This window comes from Strongylocentrotus purpuratus, unplaced genomic scaffold (genome assembly GCF_000002235.5).
Source record: "Strongylocentrotus purpuratus isolate Spur 01 unplaced genomic scaffold, Spur_5.0 spur5_scaffold_14, whole genome shotgun sequence".
NCBI classification, from domain to species: Eukaryota; Metazoa; Echinodermata; class Echinoidea; order Camarodonta; family Strongylocentrotidae; genus Strongylocentrotus; species Strongylocentrotus purpuratus.
The window spans coordinates 17,449,599-17,470,112 of NW_022145599.1; the positions used below are offsets into that span (position 1 = coordinate 17,449,599).

Below are 20,514 nucleotides of genomic sequence, written 5' to 3' on the forward strand. Positions count from 1 at the left end.
GGGGCAACTTACATTCCCAATTCCTTTAAATATCATGTTAGAGGCAACCTTCTTATGTGGAAGGTGGAACATTATACGAGAACAATAAAACACACTAAACAAAACGAAACACTCACATTTTTCAAAGAGATAATGGAATTAAGTTTTCCAAATCTCTTCTAATCGGCAAGAATGATATAGTATCTTTCAAAACATTTACATAATTTTAAATTGACTAAGTCCCTCCATTTGTTGATTTATATGACATGTTTCAACACTTAATGATTTGTTTTCTCCCCCATTTTAATCAACAGATGTACAGCCACCTACTTTTTATGGTAGCATTAAACGACCATAATATTCAAATACCTCTCTGATATCATTGTCTTTTTTTTTAGAAATTGGAAATACGAGCAAGAGCTTGCGAGTCTCCTGTGGAAGATCGACTATGCTGATATTCAAACTAAGCGGCATAACGGATCAACTATATCTGCGATTAGTAAGGTAGGTCTTCCTTTTTTTGTAATGGTTGTGTGGGGGGAGGGGAGATTATCGTCAAGCTTACGATGATCTCAAAGATATTTGTCGGAATTTCGAAATACGCTTAAGATCAAAGTATCCGTGTGTCGATAGTCGATACATGTACCTTAATATTCAAATGAAGATGCATAATGCCTCAAAATGTGATGATTAGCAAAGGAAGTCTCTTTCCCCTTTAAGTGTGTTGTTATGGAGGAGGGGTGTTTCGTAAAACTTGATTTTGTGGATATGTTTTTAATCGATATGGGCACGATGGGAAATGGGAGCAAGAGATTGCAAATCCCCTTAAGAAGATGCCTTGATGTTCAAAACAAAGGCTGGAACATAAGGGCTCCGAATATATCAACGATTAGCGAGGTACGTATTCACACTATTGAAATGGATGTGGAGCAGGCGTGTTTCGTAATGCTTTCGATGATTTTGTGGATATTTGTTAGAAATGAGCATGATGGAAAACGGAAGCAAGGGCTTGTAAGTCTACCTCAGAAGATATCTTGCCATTTAAATCAAGAGATGTAATGATTCAAAGTATATCCACGATGAAAAAAGTAAGCCGCTTTACTCTTTAAATTGTTGTGGATGAGGAGTACTTCTTAAATCTCACGATAATTTTGTAGATTTTTGTTGAGCAATGAGTATGATGGAAGATGGAAGCAAGGGCTCTTGTAAATCTAATTTATCTTGCCATTTAAATCAAGAGGCATAATGACTCAAAGTATATCCACGATTAAAAAAGTGAGCCGCTTTACTCGTTAAAATGTTGTGGATTAGAAGTGCTTCTTAACTCTCACGATAATTTTGTAGATTTTAGTTGAGCAATGAGTATGATGGAAGATGGAAGCAAGGGTTTTTGTAAATCTAATTTATCTTGCCATTGAAATCAAGAGGCGTAATGACTCAAAGTATATCCACGATTAAAAAAAGTATGTCGCTATAGAATTGTTGTGGATTGGGAGTGCTTCTTATTTTTTACGATAATATTGCAGATTTTTTTTAGAGAAATGACTATCATGATGTAAAATGTTGGCATTTAAGTCTACTCTAGAATATTCAAATGAAAGTCATTATGGCGCAAACTATGATCGGCGATCAGCATGGTATGAATTCACAATATATTAATGGCTGTTGGGGCGGAGTGTTCTTTAAACACGAAAAGCCTTTGGTAATCCTACCGATTCTTGTTCTAAAAAGTTGAAATAACAGCAAGAGCTTTCGAGATTCCTTTTGGAAAACTCGTTATGATGTTGAAGCCCAAAGGCATAACGGCTTAAACATATCGGCGATTAGCGAGATGGCAGCGGAGGAGTAGTGCTTCGTCTAGTAGATTTTCATAAACGAAAGACATCATGATCAATCAAATTGTTCTGAAATTCAATGAAGGGTTTTCGATTACATAAAACACGTTTATTGTTACTTATAGCAGAGGCCTTCCCCTTCCCATTTATTAATCTAAAGTTTCTTGAAACTCATATCTACAATACACCCTGAATTCATCTTCTTAATGGAGTCGAATCATTGAATTTGAGAAAAAGATTGCTGGAAATAGGTTTTTGTCGTGAAGATATTTACGGCCAACATTGATCGATTAGATTTCGAGACAGAAAAGCATCAGCCCAATTTCCTTGAAATTTCAAAGAAATGTTTTGAGTTTCATAAATCACTAATCGTTATTAATTTTGGAGGGGTTTGACGTATGTAACATCGTCCTGTTTTCCCTTTTTTATTACCTGAAGTTTCCGGAGAAGATATCCCACATGATCATAACTATAACGCAACCTCGATAACATATATCGAAACCAAATAAAACTCCATGATTATAGGAGGAAATTAGAATTGTCGGTAGATTTATCTCTACAAAGTCATTAAATAGATTTGAGATCAGCTTCATAACTTTTCGTATTTGTATTTCGTTCTAATTCGCTTCAGGGGTTTCCCCTTGTATTTAAAATAAATCGATGTGAATTTCCGAGCCTCTATGAATCCGCAAGATTTGAAGACAAGAAGCCAGTTATCAACTGTGGTGACATTGCAAAGAATGTCTTGAATTTGATAATGCATAAGATGCTTTCGGAAAAGGTGTTGACAGATATAACATCATTTCTTTTTATTTGTATATATCTAGGGATTCTTGACAAGGAAATCCATGTAAACATCATTATATTTCAACCTGAATTTATATTATCAACCGCGAAACGAAACACTGTGATTACTGTTGCAAATAGGATCGTTGCAAAGTAGGTTTGTCACTATATTCAAAAACCGTGACAAATGTTGTAAAGGTATTGAATATATTTGTGAGCGTCTTAAAGCTTATCTGCCGTAGTTTACAGGAGGGATTAGACTGCCCTGCAAGGTCACTGGACAGGTGGTTATCTCATCAACTCAGCTCTCAGTTAACATAAGAAAAAGAGGATCATGGGGGACCAATGGTCACCGATTAGGCATTGTTTGTTACATAGAGGGCGCAAGTAGCTACAAGTAGTGCAGTGGGCCTTTAAAGCAATTTCTTATCTTTATTCAATCTTCTACACTTGGGGCTTTCCCTAGTTTTCTATTCTAAAAAAAATCAATTTTAATTACAAAGCCCATGTTGATCCAAAATAAATTTTAAAAAAAATGCCTCCAGTCAAAAAGCGTTTCGTTTCTTTATACGACGTAAATACATTATTTTTCATTTATACTCCTCTACATGTTTATATCTTTTTTTATAGAAAAAATCAATAAAAAATAGGATTTAATCCCTATTTATAGCATTTCAGGGAAATCAAAGCGTCATGTCCAGAAAATCAGATGGGGAAAAACGTTGAAATTTTGAGCGAATTCTGAAAATCAGTATAAGAAAAATATTGAAAAAAGTAACTAAATATAATCGAACATTTGAGGTCACTGAATGTATTGGAAAATCATATAGGAAATTGAATTGCGTGATTTTTGTTCTTCATTTAACCGGATGGGAATAAATCGAATGCGCTTGTGAAGTTTCTTAAAACTAGGCTCCTCTCGTGTGTATCCCGTGTGATGTCATGAACTCTATTTTTTATTTCATATTTTAACTCTGCGTCTCGCCGGAACTCTGTTCTTCTTAATATACTTCAGCTATTTTGTGTGGTGGGCCAAACGGGAGAGTTATGCGACTATAGATATGATAGGCCTTTCACATAAACATTACAAATATGCCCATGTGAAATCCCCGTGCGTATAGTCATTTTGATTTCTTACTGTATATTTTATTTTATTCAAATTGTTACCATTCTATTTCTTTGATTTGATCGTCTATAATGTCTTATTATGTATTTTCTTGTCAACTTTGAACGTGCCTTTCGAACAGCCTGAAGGAATTTCCGAAAGCAGAATAGTTCGATACAAACGTAGATGAAGTGAAAATAAATATGAAAATAGCCGACTGTGTTTGTAATGCAATTACATGTATGAGAGGCGTCTTGCTCATGCGGGAGTTTCCATAATATTCTAAAAATCAATGTAAACTGCATTGCTACATTTTGATTTAGATGCTTTTCGTAGGAAGACAAAATTATGGTATCTTCTTTTAAACTGCTCCGGAAACAGGTACATGTAGGTGAAAGTTTCTGTTCCTATACATAGCAGAGTCACTGACTGAATCAGACATTCAGACCATAGTGACGTCATCATGAGATGCTATCCCAAGATACCTTTGTGGATGTGAAAAGACAGAAGAAGGTTTTTCGAAAATATTCTGTAATAAGTTGAAAGATATGGCTGATTAGTTAAATGGATGGAAACCATTGCATCCTAAAAGATCCCCAAAATAAAAAATAAAACATTCAGTGTGTCTACAATCCCTAATTTCCACGGAACATCCTAACAGTGGATGATCCCGTGAGTGCCTTCGAGGAGTTTCACGACTTGACATCGAGTGGTTGCTCGAGGATGTAAGAAGACACACTTGGTAGCGGCTTCATAACTCACCAGGGGGGGGGGGCGGCAGGCTATGTATTATGTCGTCTAGTGCCAGCGGCAGACGATGGATATATTAATACAATTATTATCCAACATTCGTGCGCCTGTAGAACGCCGATGCCACTATCCGCCGTGCAATGGAAGTGTGCTTCAAATTAAAGGGATCCGGTAACTTTGTCTCAGATTCTGAAACAAAATCCTGGATTTAGCTCATGCTGCAATGATAAATATAAACCTTTAGGTCAGTCAGGAACCTCATGACGTTTACAAGCCGATCGCCTGTCAGCTTATCAAGATACTTATGATTGGAAATCGAAACTAAATTTTGCGTTTTCCTAACGGTTTTCATAACAGTACAGTCTATTGAGGAAAACGAATATGGTAAAACCGGTCACTCAAAGATTTTTACTTTTTTGAGGCACCCCTTCATCATTTTGAAGCGCACTTTGTTTAGGGCTTCAATATTACACCATATCGCAGACACTGATAACACGTAGGGCCGTGCATTTCAGATTTAACATTGTTAAACGGTGCCTTTAAACAAAGAATAGTTGTCAGCTTTCGATAGCGTATAAGAGAGCATACAGATACGATGTCAAATTCATGTCAATGAAGGAGGCAATGGAGGCAATAATCGGGCATTATTCGTGTAGAGCTTTACAAATGATTCGCCTTGAGAAAATTGTCGATTATTTGGCGGGAATTAAATCTGCATCAACAATGAAATGGGAATTGGAAGGGGTTTCCCCCTGTTTATAAACACGGTAGAGTGATTTCTTTAACTCGTCGGCAGGAACATTTAATTGTGGCGGAGAAATCCATAAGAGACATTGTTATCCAATTACCATGGGTTTTTCTACAAAATTAATGAAATTGTGAGTAGGTGAAAGTTTTTGATGGCATCTGAAGTAGAATGTTTATTAGAATTTAATCTTCATTCCATAATAGTAATATGCTATGATACTTTACTTGCTGAATCTGGATAATGTAACAGTTGTAACGCGTGAACTCGTTATTATAACAAAAAGGAAAATGAGGATTCGAAATGAATAACAAGTTTAATAAATGTTTCGAGGGGAGCCTTTGCAGTTTGGGTATTTGATAAATTCAAGAAAGCGTTCCCCTCGCAAAACATTCAGTAGCTCTGTTTTAAAAACAGATCGTGAGTTCCTATTTTTCTAATCGCGTAAATTTCGAAATACAGAAGTTTGTTGTCCATAAAGTGTGGATACATGTATATCGTCGTTACAAGGAACACATACAGATAGGCCGTCGCCTGTTTCTTTACAGAAACAACATGCGAACCACACTTCACTGCTTATCTCCATAAGCATGATGAGGTGCTATCGGCTACGTCTGTTTGTCTGACATTTATATTCTTTGAAAAATCGGTCAGTTGAGACAATTCACTTTGTACAGACACACAAATTATGATAAGCCATACTTCACTAATATCAAAACCAAACATGTTATTGAAATTGAAAATAAGTCTAACTGACACGCAATTTGTTAGCGTCAATATGCCAGGTCGCGTTGAATCTTGAATATAATAGATGTACAATCACCCATCATGAGATAAATTGATACGCATCCAACCAACTTTAGGCAATCGTATGTACAATTACGGTAAGATTTTGCCCACTCACGATCACGTTCCCTAAAAATTCAGCGAAAAGTTGGGCTGGCCAAGATTATCGCAGTGTCGCATGATCACACTAAAGGTTCACTCGACAAAAACTAACCAAGTGGTGATATGCACAGCCATGCTGAAGAACAGCCTTAGGCTGAAGTGTGCCACCGTGCTAAAATAAAATAAACAAACAAACAAACAATATTTTACTATCATTATTAATCTCATATTGTTCAACAGCTGAGTCTGATGACCACTGACAGCAAGAATTCCGTGGACCCTTACAGATGCCAGATCTTCACTGAAGTAGGAACCTATAAGAACATGTTGGTAGCCATCAAGAAGATACACAAGAGACACGTCGACCTCACCAGATCAGTGCGAAAGGAACTCAAAATTGTAAGTTTTGTCAGTCTTTCGTTGTTCTTACTTTTTGTCTTTGTTCCGCTCTTTTTTTTAGTACTTCTTTTCATTTTTCTTGCAGTATTTATTTCATTATATTCTTGTTTTACTTTAAATGCCTTTCTTTTGTTCCTCGTACCGCCATTTTCTTCTCTTTCCCGTTTGCGTCGCTTCCCGTTTCCCCCAATTTTCAGCATCGTCGTTTTTACCGTCTCGCTTTTCTTATTCCCTCCTCTCCTTTTATTTTTCTTCCTCTTCCACCCTTCTACTTATTTTTTTTTCCCTTAAATTCGAATTTAAGGAGAATGTGACAATAATACTCTATTAGCATAATTTTTTGTTGTTGAAATAGTCATTTGAGGAATGCATTCTTATAAATCATTGATGATAACATCTGCTTTTAATTTTAAGTTGTGCTGACCTAGCAACAATGATTTTTTTTTTAAAAGTTATATTAGAACGCCTGAATATTATTACATTCTTGTCCAGGTAACCAGAGGTTGGAGGTCGTACCCCAATGGGGGTGGGAATAACGTCACTGACCTAAAATTGCATTCGGGTGGCCGTTCTTATCATGTAGTCATGAAGGGTATGCACGACTGCAGTGTACAGAGATGACACAATAAAGTCGAATACCATAGTGCAAAGACTCAATACGCATTAAACACTCTCGTTAATTAATATTTATTTATTTCATTGTTTCAGATCAGAGACCTACGTCATCCGCATCTTAACCAGTTCATCGGCGCATGTGTAGATCCACCTAACATTTGCACCATCACAGAGTATTGCCCTAAAGGAAGCTTACAGGTAAGATATTAACGACAATTATTATTATTTTATTTTTTTTTTTGGAGGGGGGGCAGTGATCAGTTGGTTGTTTAAGATATTTAGTGCCCAGAATTTAAATACTCACAAGCCAGATATTGTTAGCTGTTACTGTTACTTTATCATAATCATCATAATCAGCAGCTAACTTTCTCCGTCCAAGTTTGGCAACAATACTGATATATTAACATTGTCGAGGCCTTTCTTTAAACAATCCTTTAATAAAGAGCCTACGATCTTAAGTGTGTTTTAATAGAAACGAAGACTATATGATACATATATACATTGTACCATGTCAAGCTGGACATGTTTAATAATAGTTCATGAAGCCTGCATTCAATTTTATTTTAGATGAGACCACAGATGAGTCAGAAATATTATAGTTGTAATTACAATGTAGATGTATTATTAACCCCAAAGAGAACTGCATATAATTTACTTTGTTTGTCTGTTTTAAACAATAATTTTAAACAGGATATCTTGGAAAATGATGAGGTCAAGTTGGACAGCATGTTCATTGCATCATTAATCGGAGACATCTTAAAAGTAAGTTGAATGCATTTGATACTCATCTTTACATACAGATTCATGCACTTAAGTATGCTGAAACAAAATAGATGTGGCTTCGTTGTGAGGAGTACAATACAGTACTGCAGTATGTTCTTCCCCCCCCCCCCTCACTCTCTCTCATATCATCTCTCTCTTTCTCTCTCTCTCTCTCTCTCTCTCTCTTCCTCCACCCCCCCCCCCCTCTTTTTTTTTCTCTTCCTATATCTCTCAGCAAAAACGACCTTTCCCTGCAAAATGAAAGCTCATGACCTAATAATTAAGCTAGATTTTGATTCTTACCTTATTTGAAAAGATATTCGCCTCATCATCTATTATCATATTGTAATTTAACTATCATACCAAAGATAAAGTAGGTACATGTATAAGTTGTCAACCAAGCATACAACATTTAATTTAGTTTTTGTTTGGTATTAACAATGTGGATTTCCACGTTTCATTGAATCACATTGTAGATGACTATATATGACAATGGAATCTTTCCAATTTTCTCTTTCAGGGCCTAAGCTGCCTGCACGCCAGTGAAACGCACTCGCATGGCAACCTCAAGTCCAGTAATTTGGTGGTGGACAGTCGATGGGTACTCAAGATTACAGACTTTGGGCTCCACCAGTTCAGGAGCGGTAGCCGTCCGCCTGAGATTGGTGAACACGCAAAATACGAGAGTAGGTTGCCCTGGAATTTTGTTGCTTAGACTTCACAAACAAAGATCGGGAAGATCCACTAAGTAAAACTTTACACTTGATCATTGTTTGGTATGATTTCGGGTTATGATGGGATCATAAGAGCATTGATCCACTTTGTGTTCAGTTAAAACAGACCTTGATCCTATTAAATAAATTTATATTAAAAAAGAAAAGAATTATGTTTTTAACACAATTTGACTGCACCTCTATTTAATAGTCTAAATACAAAAGATGTAAAACAATTTGTTTCTAAAGCAAAAGGTCCACCTGGCTTCGTGTCATAACAACCACATCCACAACATGGTAAAATTAGAGTAAACTCGATTGGAGATAAATGAATATGTTATATTGGCAATAACAGATGTCTCCTCAAAGCCAATTATTGCACTTAGCTTTCATATTTACCGTAACCAAAACACTGGTAATATATCTGTCATGAATAATGTACGTCAAGTAAAATGGCGCATCTATCCAAATGCACAGATGATTCAATGAACACAAATCTTACCACTCGGTCTTGAATGTTATGATTTTGTCTTTGAAGAGCTACTCTGGCGGGCACCAGAGCTACTCCGAGACCCCGCACCTAGACCAGAGGGTACTCAGAAAGGTGACATGTACTCACTAGGTATCATCCTGTATGAGATGGCTACGAGGCAGGGTCCTTATGGCAAGTGTGTCCTAGGACCAAAAGGTAAGGGTTGGAGAATAATAGCTCGACGAGATTTATTTTCGTTGTCATAATTTGAAGTACGTGTTTGTATGTTAAAACATTATGTCAAATAAGAACATACATCAATGGCTAAATTTAATGATAATTTTGCCATGATATCATAGCTGTTTTTTCGGAAGGTCTAGATGCAAACTATTTTCAGCAATTTCTGAACAAGAATGGGTTTGACTTCCAGGTTCTCGAAATGGCGCACTACGGGCTTCCCGCCAATATTATGGCGTATGTGCAAAACAAAAAGTAGTGATACGGTTTTGATGCTGCCAATAGTGCCATGCACCGCACCGGACTGGCTGTATAAAGAAGATTGTAAAAACTCCGACCTCTTTTGTAATCAATTTCAGTTTTCAATTTCCCGTTCCCCATTTTCATCATCTGTTTGTTATATATGGAAATTAGCACTCTGTCTTCGACGAAAAGCCTACTCTGACGGACGTAAATAACCATATCTCAGTCACACAAATCCCGGCATCTGTTAAAATTGAAATTCAGACACGCCTCGCACCTACCAAGGAGATATTATGCTGGTATCTCCTTGCACCTACAAACGAAAACATCCACACACACACGCGACTATGTTTACTGACGATTCCTTTTTTTTTTCACTTTCACTTACCAGAAATTGTAGACAAGGTGACTCACCCGCTGGACCCCAACACACCGTTCCGACCCAACGTGATGGAGGTTGATGACTGTCCGAACTGCATGCTGACTGGTATGCAGGAGTGCTGGAACGAAAACCCTGATGAAAGACCGGAAGTCAAGACCCTCACCACAAGACTCAAGCCGCTGCAGAAGGGAATGTAAGTAATGGTGGTGGTTAGTGTAGGTTATTTTACCTGACTGCTACGAAAGCATAAATGTTTGTTAGAAGGTAACCATAGGACCGACGCGTCGCGACGGCGTGTTTATAGGTCCTCTCCGAGAGACCTGGTAATAAGGATTAATGCCTTACCAAAGGGCACTAGCGAATCCCCTTGGTTTCGAGCCCAGGTCGCCGGATTACGAGACCAGTGCTCTACCAAGTGAGCTATCGCGCCTCCTAAGTTGATGCAGCGTTAACAACTTTGACGGTCAAAGGCATTATAAGAACAATTTTGTAGAACATTTTGATTCAGGGTGGGAGTAAGTTTCGGTTTGATTTTAGCGAAACATTTTGCCGACAGCTTTCCTCCAAGCAAAAGCAAAGAAAGAAAATGGCGTCACCTGTAAAAGATTGCTGAGGGTGCTAATATCAAGTTTACTCAGATCTATCTTTAACTTTCACTTAGATTTCCATGAATTGCAAACAAAATTTATTGGAACGATGCGTTAATCATCATATCTGTGTTAATTTATTATGGGCGTTCCCAACTCAAGCTATGCTTTCCGGGTTCTCGCCTCCTTCCGTATCTGAATTATTTATTGTATGCTCTATGTTGAAATAATTGTTACATAATCATGTATATATACATTGTGTTTCATACTGTACTGTTGAGAAGGAAATAAATGTTAATAAATACAAAAATACAAATTTCATGTTAATTTAATAAACAGCGATTTAATATCATATTGTACAGTTAAAGAAAAGCTTGTATGCTAGAAGACATAAACATATCTGTAAAGGTTCAGAAAAAAATTTGTTCATAATTAAGGAGGCTGATTTTAATGATGATTTAAATGATGTATTTTATTCTACAATGTACACTGTTGGTCATAATGGTGGAATAATTATTTTTACCCCAATTTATGGAATGATTTTGACATTGATTTATTCCTAATAGATCTAAATAATAGTATACATTCTCAGATTTTATTGAATAATAATTTGTGAGTGTTTGTTCTACCTTTATGACCAACAGTGTATATAAAGCAAATGAGATTGTGTATAATATATATTTATTGCGATGTATGTCAGTCCTATATTGTGGTTTCTCTTTTCAGGAAGCCGAATATCTTGGACAACATGATCGTCATCATGGAGAAATATGCTAATAACCTGGAAGACATCGTGGAGGACAGGACCCACCAACTTATAGAAGAGAAGAAGAAAACGGATAACCTTCTCCATCAGATGCTACCAAAGTAAGTAACCTGGGTAGTGTTTCACGAAGACTACGCAATATGGCCCATCTGTGTTGATTGTTTGGTAAACTAATGGTATAAACTTTATACACTACTGAGTCAGGAGAACAGGGGAATTTTTTACGAAGACTAAGATGGACTTTAAGTTGGACTTAACTATGACAGGCCGTTCATGCCACCGTTTGCTCTTACCGTTTACTGGCATTGGTTTCTGAAGGGTCGTATAAATCGTTTGTTGCAAATCTACAGAATTTACATTTGTTGATAGTTCATTATTGAAAGAAAAACATTATCTAAAGATCATAATTGAAAGACCAATAGTGAGAGCAACCAGTGGTATGAATGGCCTGCCATAGCTAAGTTCATCAGTCGATCTTAGTCGTTGTGAAACACTCCCCTGTTCTTCTGATTCGGTATGGTATAAAGTTGATACCATTATTTTACCAAACAATCAACACTGGAAGGCCACATTGCTTGCCCGAACTGCACCAAAAAAGGCATTTCATTGTCCAGGAATACTCTTTGATATGTTGAATATTCAATAGGTGGTGTTTTGAGTATAGTCGTACGTTCGCATGACAATCAAGCGAAATATTGATAGTTCGACTTCTCGCAAACCATTCATGTCCTAATAAATGTATTATTTCATCTGCAATTGTCTCTCTCGACACGGTCGTTAAATGTAAACTTAATTGAAGCACCATTTATCTCCTTTTCATTTATTGCAATTTCAGTTGTTGTTCCATTCCCTGTATCTCTATAAACCCGATCTCAAAAAAAGATTTTAGGCAATTTCAATAGCCCTATCTATTCCTTCTTAAAGTGCGCGAATATCAAAATGGGGTATTACGTAATCACAACATGAATCCAATATGATATACAATAGGGTAGAGGAATTGCCCTTGAGTTGATTTTTTTTTATTCAAAAGTAGTTATGATCGTCTTTATAATATTTGCTAAGGAAAAAATATGAGTAATTTCATTACATATTTTTTTCTTGCGAATCCAGGCCTGTGGCGAACCAGCTGAAGCGTGGGATGCAGGTAGTCCCAGAGTCGTTCGAATGTGTCACCATCTTCTTCAGTGATATCGTCGGCTTCACCAGTTTGTCCTCAGAAAGCACACCGTTCGAGGTATTATCACTATTATGAAACAGAGAGTACATATACCTTAAAGCCACACTGCACTACTTGTAGCTTCTTGCGCCCTCTATATAGCATTCAATGCCTAAGCGGTGACCATTGGTCCCCCATGATCCTCTTCTTCTTATGTTAATTGTGAGCTGATTTGATGAGGTAACCACCTGTCAGTGACTTTGCAGGGAGGTCTAATCCCTCCTGGCCAAACTAGTACAGTGGGGCTTAAAATATAATGATAATAATATGGCTCTGTCCATTTGCGTCATTCGTGATTAGTCATGTCTGCATCACGAACGCTCTCCATACTGTGTCGCTATATCGGCATGATAAGAAAATGCAACGTGAAATGAAAGAGAGAGTCGTGGGGAATTACGACTTACGACAGACAGTGGGACAACAGTAAACATTGGCAAAGTGTAGTATCAGGAGTGAACTGTAAGGACTAGACCAAAGGTTACATGAGAGATACATGTAAATACAGAAAATGGCACCCAATTGGAACAATTGGAAGTTAAATAAAGTAAGAACATTCTGAATGCAGACGGATATATAGATAGATGTACCAATGATGTCTTGATGCTTATCTACATTCGGAAAATTTAAGCAAAACGCAGTTGTTAATTAATGCTTATTGCCATGATTGAAACTATCATGACGTGGTCGATTCATGCCCATGTTTCCGTTTATGAACAGGTGGTCGATATGCTGAACGACCTCTACACGCTCTTCGACGAGATCATCAGCTACTACGATGTCTACAAGGTGGAGACCATCGGCGACGCTTACATGCTCGTCTCTGGACTTCCTCTCCGGAACGAGAAGAAGCACGCGGCCGAGATCGCCTCGACGTCGCTCCACTTGCTCGAAGATGTGAAGGCCTTCAAGGTTCGACATCGTCCGGAGGTCAACCTCAAATTGAGGATAGGCATCCATTCAGGTGAGATCTCCTCAGATATGACATAATCGTTGATGTGTTACGAAGGTTAAAGCAAACGTTTAAGATGTTAATGACACCGCCAAACCGACTCCACTCCGACTCCATACCGACAATGACGTCGGACTCTTGTGAAGCAAAGTAATTTTTGTCAGGTTTGCTGTCGGTCTGGGGTCGGTCCTGGGTGTGACAAAATTATACCTGACATACTTGTCCTATGTAGGTAATTTCCCTGGGGTAATTGTATATAGGTGGTGACAAGATACTTAACCAAAAATTATTTGAATTTCGAGTTCCAAGCTCCATCAGTAGCTTACTCAAATCTATAAAATACATAATTCCAACCATTAAATATGTGTATGAACCTATTTTGTTCGCATTATGATAACAATAATCATAATGGGATATTGTAAAGCGCTCATCTCTGGCACATTACCCTTTATATAAAACGACTGGAATTACAACGCCTGAGCAGTTTAAGGAAATAATTAGTCCAATGTACCCATTTACCTCACCTGGGTGGAGTGTGGCTAATATATTGCCTTTCTTCTTCCGATGTGAAGCTCCCGAAATTAGGGTGTAATGTATCGGTAAGACGTTCAAAAAAGGGATGTTGTATTGCCCTTTGCGACCGACCCCAAAATCGTGAAATCTACGGTCGGCTTTTTTGTTACCGTTGTTTAGGAAAATAATGTTTAATGAATTAAGAAAAATATGTATTAAAGCATTCAATACTGAGAATATCAGCCCAAAGAGGAAAAAAAGAAGGATAAAAGTTTTAAAAAACAAAACGATCCGACCGACCGACCGACCGACCCATGTTTTGGCACCTAAAGGGCGATAAAACATCTTCTTTTTTAGGCCTAATGTTGAGGCTTTTAATAGTCGATTCCTGCTTTATGCAATGTAGAGGTGCTGTATTTCATTTAGCAGCATAGCCACAGTACAAAACTTAATTTGAGTGACCCTCAAAAACTTAGGTTTTGTCTTTCCCCTCCCAGACCAGAGAACGTAAAACAGTCTTGGGACGTAAATAAACGTACTCGAAACGTATTAACGTCCCTGGACGTTTTGTGAACGCTTTGTGAGCGTTGTGTGATTGCTGGGATAATCCCTTTTCTCTCTCCTAATTCTCTGTCAACATTTCATGTGACTTACCTGTTTTGTCTTTCTTTTATGTGTGGTCTTAGGATCAACGGTATCTGGAGTTGTTGGTCTGACTATGCCCAGATATTGTCTCTTTGGAGATACCGTCAATACCGCATCCAGGATGGAATCTAATGGAGAAGGTATGGATGGATTCATCATTAATCATACTTTAAATTACGACACTAAGAATATGGGTAATGACTCCTAAATAACCAAGGGTTGCTTTGGAGCATTGACGATTTGTAAAACCATAGGATATTCTGACAACAGCTCATTTTCAATCATCAAAATGATAACACTGAGCCGTTTACAGAATCAAATGAATCAACTACTACAATGACGACAAAAGTTCGTAAAGGATTAAGAAATCATGAGGTAGGTTTGAGAATATTGAACTTGGGTTTGAATGGATACGAGTGATGTACTTTCACAAATATCTTCCTTCAAGGCATATGAACTATGATGCCTAATTTAAGAGAATACAGTATTTCAGTCTTTTCGACATTTCTTTGTTTATTCGATCACGAACCAATTTTTGTTTAGCTTGTTGATGATCGGTGATTTTTCCATTTTTTTTTTTTACAGCCCTGAAGATCCACACCAGCTCAGAGACGAAGAATCTTCTGGAACAAATGGGAGGATTTGTGGTGGAAGAACGTGGCCTTATAAGCATGAAGGGCAAAGGGCAACTGGTCACGTACTGGCTGATCTCTGCCGATCCATCGTACCGCCGTAGCTCACCCTTCCGCACAGCAGAAGAAAACGCCACCGTAGGCCTTTTCGATTCAACGCACGGGAACCACTCGAACCGCCATTCTAAGATCAGCGCGCAGCCGCAAAAGGAGCCATTCGCGAAGCGATTGGAAGCCGATGGCCGTCCTGCCAATCCCAATGTGTGTCGTGACGTCATGAAACCCTTTCCGGATCAACCCGGCGTAGATCGCCAGAGACCGCATTCCATGTTCGCACCCGGCAGTCACGGTGGCACACCAAACCACTTTCCCAACTCGACCCTCATTGACTTCAGCCAGCTTAACAACTCGAACGAAAACTCGCCCAAAGTAACGGACCGGTTACTGGGACACCTCGACAGGAACGATAGCGGCGAGGCAAAGGTTGATTTGTCGTCGTGCACGAATTCGCTGTTAGACAAGCGACAGAGGCTAAACGACAGTGCCTTGGACTACTCTAGCAGAAACAGTAACAGCCAGATCAAGGAAGGGTTCCTTGACAACGAAGTGGAGACCGTCGTATGAGGGCGCTGTAACTAAACATTGACTGCAGAAGGAGGGTCTCCGCAAGAAACCCCCGATAAACTCATGTGACTTTCAAAAGCACAGTACTATGTTATTATGAGTAAACTATTACGGGATGTTGTTCTCTTGTGTTGATGCACTCACTGTTATGCTTTCTTGCCGAACTCATGGCAATTGATAAAATATTCTTCAGATTTATGCCCTGATATTGGAAACGGATGACAGCACTGTTTATGTTTTACCTGTGTAATCACATTCATTGGATACGTGTTTCAGTCCACATATATGTACATATATCCATTTCGTTGCGATTCGCGGTGAATAAGTATGGAGTGTGTATGATTATGGATTAACACATTCTAAAAGTTTTAATCCATCTGCATCGAAGAACCTTTCACTGTGGAAGACAAAATGTTTTTATTCTGTTTGTGAGCTTTAAGGATTTCTTAACGACAGTCAACAACGACATGATAACTGACGCCCTCATCGTTGAGCAGAAGTACTGGCCCTACGTGACCACCGAGACAAGAAGGAATTTATCGAAGGGGCCTGTGCAAACATGATCCAATTAAGAGATTGAGAGGGCATCATTAACATTGGTGGAACACGCAAGGTGACTTCTTTTCGGCTTCAACAGGATAGTTATTATTTATAATCGTTTTTTTTTTAATCTTTAGATGAACAGTGATAAGCAAGGTGGACACTTAAAAACCTGATATAAGTGTAAATTAATATAATAACACTGTATCTTAATCATTGATTTCTCTTTCAAGGTTATTTCCTTTAGTACAGAAGATGCTAGTATTATCTTGATGATATAATCGTTAAATACACCTGCAAAATAAGGAGAAATGTCGTGTTTTTAAATGCATAAGTTCATGCTACTCACAACACTTTATGCTCGTTTTTAACAAAATAGGTATTAGGAATGAGAATGGTAAGACTCATTTCATTGAAAATTTAATTCTTTAGAAATGTAACAACATTTCCTATGGAATTAGAAACTTTGATCATGACCACATTAGGGTTATTCTTCAAATTGCCCTTAAAGTTGCAGTAAGCTTTTATAAGACCGTTTATAGTTGAAAAGTCGGTCCTTTCTTAAAGGATGTTCAGCGATGAAAACAAAATTTTCTTTGTTGTTAGAAGAGAATGTTGTAATGCAATATTTATATTATATTGACTGTGCTTGAGGGGTATATCAGATATATTGACCAAGCTAAGATCATATAGGCCCGAGTCGAAGACGAGGGCAATATGGTCTTAGCGCGGTCAATATTTCTGATGTACCCCGAAAGAAGCCCTGTCAATATAATTATTATTACCTAAACAAGGCGTTTTTAAGCAAATTATTGATAGGGGCCTATACAACTTTGGTATCAATCTTGATTTTTACTCCCGTCTGTTTGCCGGTCCATCTGATTTCAGGTTATTCACGCAGGTATGTAATTGTGATGTAACAATGATTGTTACCGCGCGTACACTTTAACGCCTACACAATACTGCGCGTAAAGCGCACTGACAAGTAGAATATGGCTCAATATTGCCCTCTGATTTGGTACAGTGGTCTACCGGGCAAACCCGGAAGAGGGCAATATGGCAAATATTCACCGCTCCGGTTTCATATTCGGAGCAGCGTGCAAAATACGACTTTTTATTTAGCAGCTAAAATGCCTTGTATAGGTAATAATAGGCAGTATTTGTACAAGACAGTCTTAACCTTTTTACGTGAAGTATAAAGTATTCTTTCTTATGAGTAGTAAATGTTCGTTGTCTTGCAGGGATGCCAGATGTTCATGTTGTGTGTCTTTTCAGGCTCTGCTCCAGGCGTTATTGAATGTCGTACATGGTGTTTCCGCCGTCGGTTTAAAGGCAGAAGGGAGCTAACATAGAGTTAACTCTTTTTGACTCTCACCATGTACTTTGGATATTTTAATAAATATCTTGCACACATATCTGGTATCCCTGTATATTAACCATTCTAACTTCAAGTCATTTTATCTGTTGAGTTTCTAGTACTAAAAACACACATCGTGTTCGGGCAGTTTCGTGTGAATGCTGACGTAACTCATGACGTCACTGCTACAAAGAGCTGGGTATGGACCAAATTATCAGAAGTGAAATCGGAAAAGTAGTATGCGCGGACAGAAAAGAGTGACATGTTGGAAAGAAAGGTGGGCGATTCTGCTGGGGAAAGGGGATTGGTAGAAGGCCAAAATGATTGTAGGACTTTTTCCATAAAACTCTTTTTCCCGCCGGTTGAGTTTCACTGTGAATCGATCTTAAATTTCTGTTCTCGTGCAATTTGTTTGATGTTGTGTCTCAAAATTAAGGTCATTTCTACGAAATGTAAGTTATGAGATATGTATAGATGTGTAATGTATTATATATGATGAACTGCAAGCGTATAGGTCATAAATTACATAAGTTACATTTCTGAATTGTTCTTTTCGCTGCGATTAGAGTCTCATTGCGGTTGAAAAATTTGTGCAATATCGAAATATATGCCTAACAGAAATATTATTTGGTGAATATCATTTACTAATATGGTTAATGATCATTCTAATTGTGTAATCACACACTTGAGATTACATTGTCTAGACAGTCAGCAGATTATTACGGTACTTTCAACAATGTGCAGGTTTACAAAGTGCGTATTTAACAACTATGCTATGACAAAAATATTGGACCTGGATCCACAATGTCAATCATTGGACAACATTATATTGGGGGGAATATATTTGGAAATGTGTAAACATGCAGGTATAGTAGTGTGTTGGAGAAGGGGTGCGCTCAAAACCTCATCCCAAAGAGTAGGCGCCCCTCTCCTCCCTACCCCCAATCTGGATTCGCAACGTGTATTACTTACCATATCTTTACCGATGTATTTACGCTGTCAAGCCTCGTAAAATTAATGAACTTTAAAGTATTCTCGTAAAATACTGATTGAAATTTATTGGAAGAAGATAACAGGTTTAGTACATTTGGGAATGTGTCAAGTGATGGTGGCAATATCAACTCTAGCACGTTTGTAAGTTGCCATACAAATGCCCCCAGTTTTGTCATGTAAATAAGGACAGTAAATTGGGCATAATGCAGTAGAATTATTATTAAATAAGAGTGTATTGGATTTAAATAATATTGGTAATGGACACTTGTGTACATGACTAATGCATAATTAATTCACTGTACAAATGTTTAGTCTTGGCACATGTGCGGTTTTCAAAAACTCAAATAAATATGTCGTACGTGGTTATTATCATGATTATAACGAGACTGGACTGCTGCTCATTCTTTTTGTTTTCTTTCTTTTTCGTCTTCTTCTTCTTCTCCTTCTTTGTTCTTCTTCGTCTTCTCCTTCTTCCTCATGTTCTTCTTCTCCTCCTCCGTCTTCTTCTTCTTCTTCTTCTTCTTCTTCTTCTTTTGCTACGTCTTCTTTTGCTACTTCTTCTTCTTCTTCTTCTTCTTCTTCTTCTTCTTCTTTTGTTCTTCTTCTTCTTTTTTTCTTCTTCTTTTGTTTTCTTCTTTAATAATAAGTAAACAATATCTATACAAAATTAAAAGATCAAATTAAGGCAAAGTCATGTATCAAACTTTACTCATTTTGTATTGAAGTCTTGGCAAAGGTCTTGTAATCGTCTTTTAATACGTAATAGGAAATGATAAGTTGTTTAATAGCCTTTAGTATGTAATCTTTTTTCATTTTTCACTCGAGATATTTCATTAATGATTTACTAACAATTCAATTTTGCTCACCACTTAGGTTTGGGGGATAAATGTATGTGTGAGATATGTATATGTAATATGATCTTATTGTACGAATGACATCGATCAAATATATACAGGATTATTTGTAAACATTGTTTGTATGTCATTATCTATGTATAAAGTGATGGTTTTATTCATTATCAATCGAAAGTACTAAAATTTGATGAATTTTGGGTAGCCAATTACGTAGTAAAAATGTGTATAAAGTAGCTTTGAAGTGTATGTGTGTCAGTAATGTATATGAATATTATCATTATGAGAACTGTATTATCATGAAATTTTATTCCTCGAAATTATGCATTAAATTCTTTATATTTGAAATGTACAGAGTAAGTCTATAGATCGTTATTTGTCAATGCCTCTTTCATGTGTGTTTCTGCCAATATCACCCCCCCCCCTCATCATTCTCTTTCTCTCTCTCTCTCTCTCTCTCTCTCACTCTCACACACACACACACTCTCTCTCTCTCTCTCTCTCTCTCACTCTCGACTTCTACATTCTTTATGCAGAGGGGTGGACATCCACTTTTAGGATTCATATCTGGAGTCAATTATCTTCGAGTTGAATCCACTCCACTCCAAATAAGTGGTTAAATAACACTCTATACGAAGCGATTCTTAGAATACACTGCCCCCCCCCCCCCAAAAAAAAAAGAACGTGTCATTTCTGTATATTTTTTAAAAGCATGCCTGCTTACTATTTTTTTCTTCTCTCTCTCTCTCTCTCTTTCTCTCTCTCTCTCTCTCTCTCTCTCTCTCCTTATCCATTTGCAATATTGCAGCGATGGGGGGGGGGGGGGTAGTAATGTTCATGAAAATGGTCAGGATTCGTTTTTAATGCTATAAATGGAAGGACACTTCCGCGTCATATTTGTAAATGCTTATTGTTAGTCAATAATTACAG

General features: G+C 37.6%; 1 protein-coding gene across 1 annotated transcript in view; it reads left to right on the forward strand.

Moving 5' to 3' along the window:
• Nucleotides 1–16,375, forward strand: part of LOC576733 (speract receptor) — a 33,614-nt gene extending 17,239 nt beyond the window's left edge. Inside the window, exons 8-19 of the mRNA XM_030984339.1 lie at nucleotides 378–483; nucleotides 6,329–6,487; nucleotides 7,196–7,300; nucleotides 7,793–7,864; nucleotides 8,385–8,550; nucleotides 9,116–9,265; nucleotides 9,921–10,104; nucleotides 11,225–11,365; nucleotides 12,375–12,498; nucleotides 13,198–13,441; nucleotides 14,629–14,727; nucleotides 15,173–16,375. Of these exons, the coding sequence (XP_030840199.1) occupies nucleotides 378–483; nucleotides 6,329–6,487; nucleotides 7,196–7,300; nucleotides 7,793–7,864; nucleotides 8,385–8,550; nucleotides 9,116–9,265; nucleotides 9,921–10,104; nucleotides 11,225–11,365; nucleotides 12,375–12,498; nucleotides 13,198–13,441; nucleotides 14,629–14,727; nucleotides 15,173–15,843 (2,221 nt within the window). The 3' untranslated portion in view covers nucleotides 15,844–16,375. The remainder of the gene's footprint in view (nucleotides 1–377; nucleotides 484–6,328; nucleotides 6,488–7,195; nucleotides 7,301–7,792; nucleotides 7,865–8,384; nucleotides 8,551–9,115; nucleotides 9,266–9,920; nucleotides 10,105–11,224; nucleotides 11,366–12,374; nucleotides 12,499–13,197; nucleotides 13,442–14,628; nucleotides 14,728–15,172) is intronic.
• Nucleotides 16,376–20,514: the final 4,139 nt, after the last annotated feature.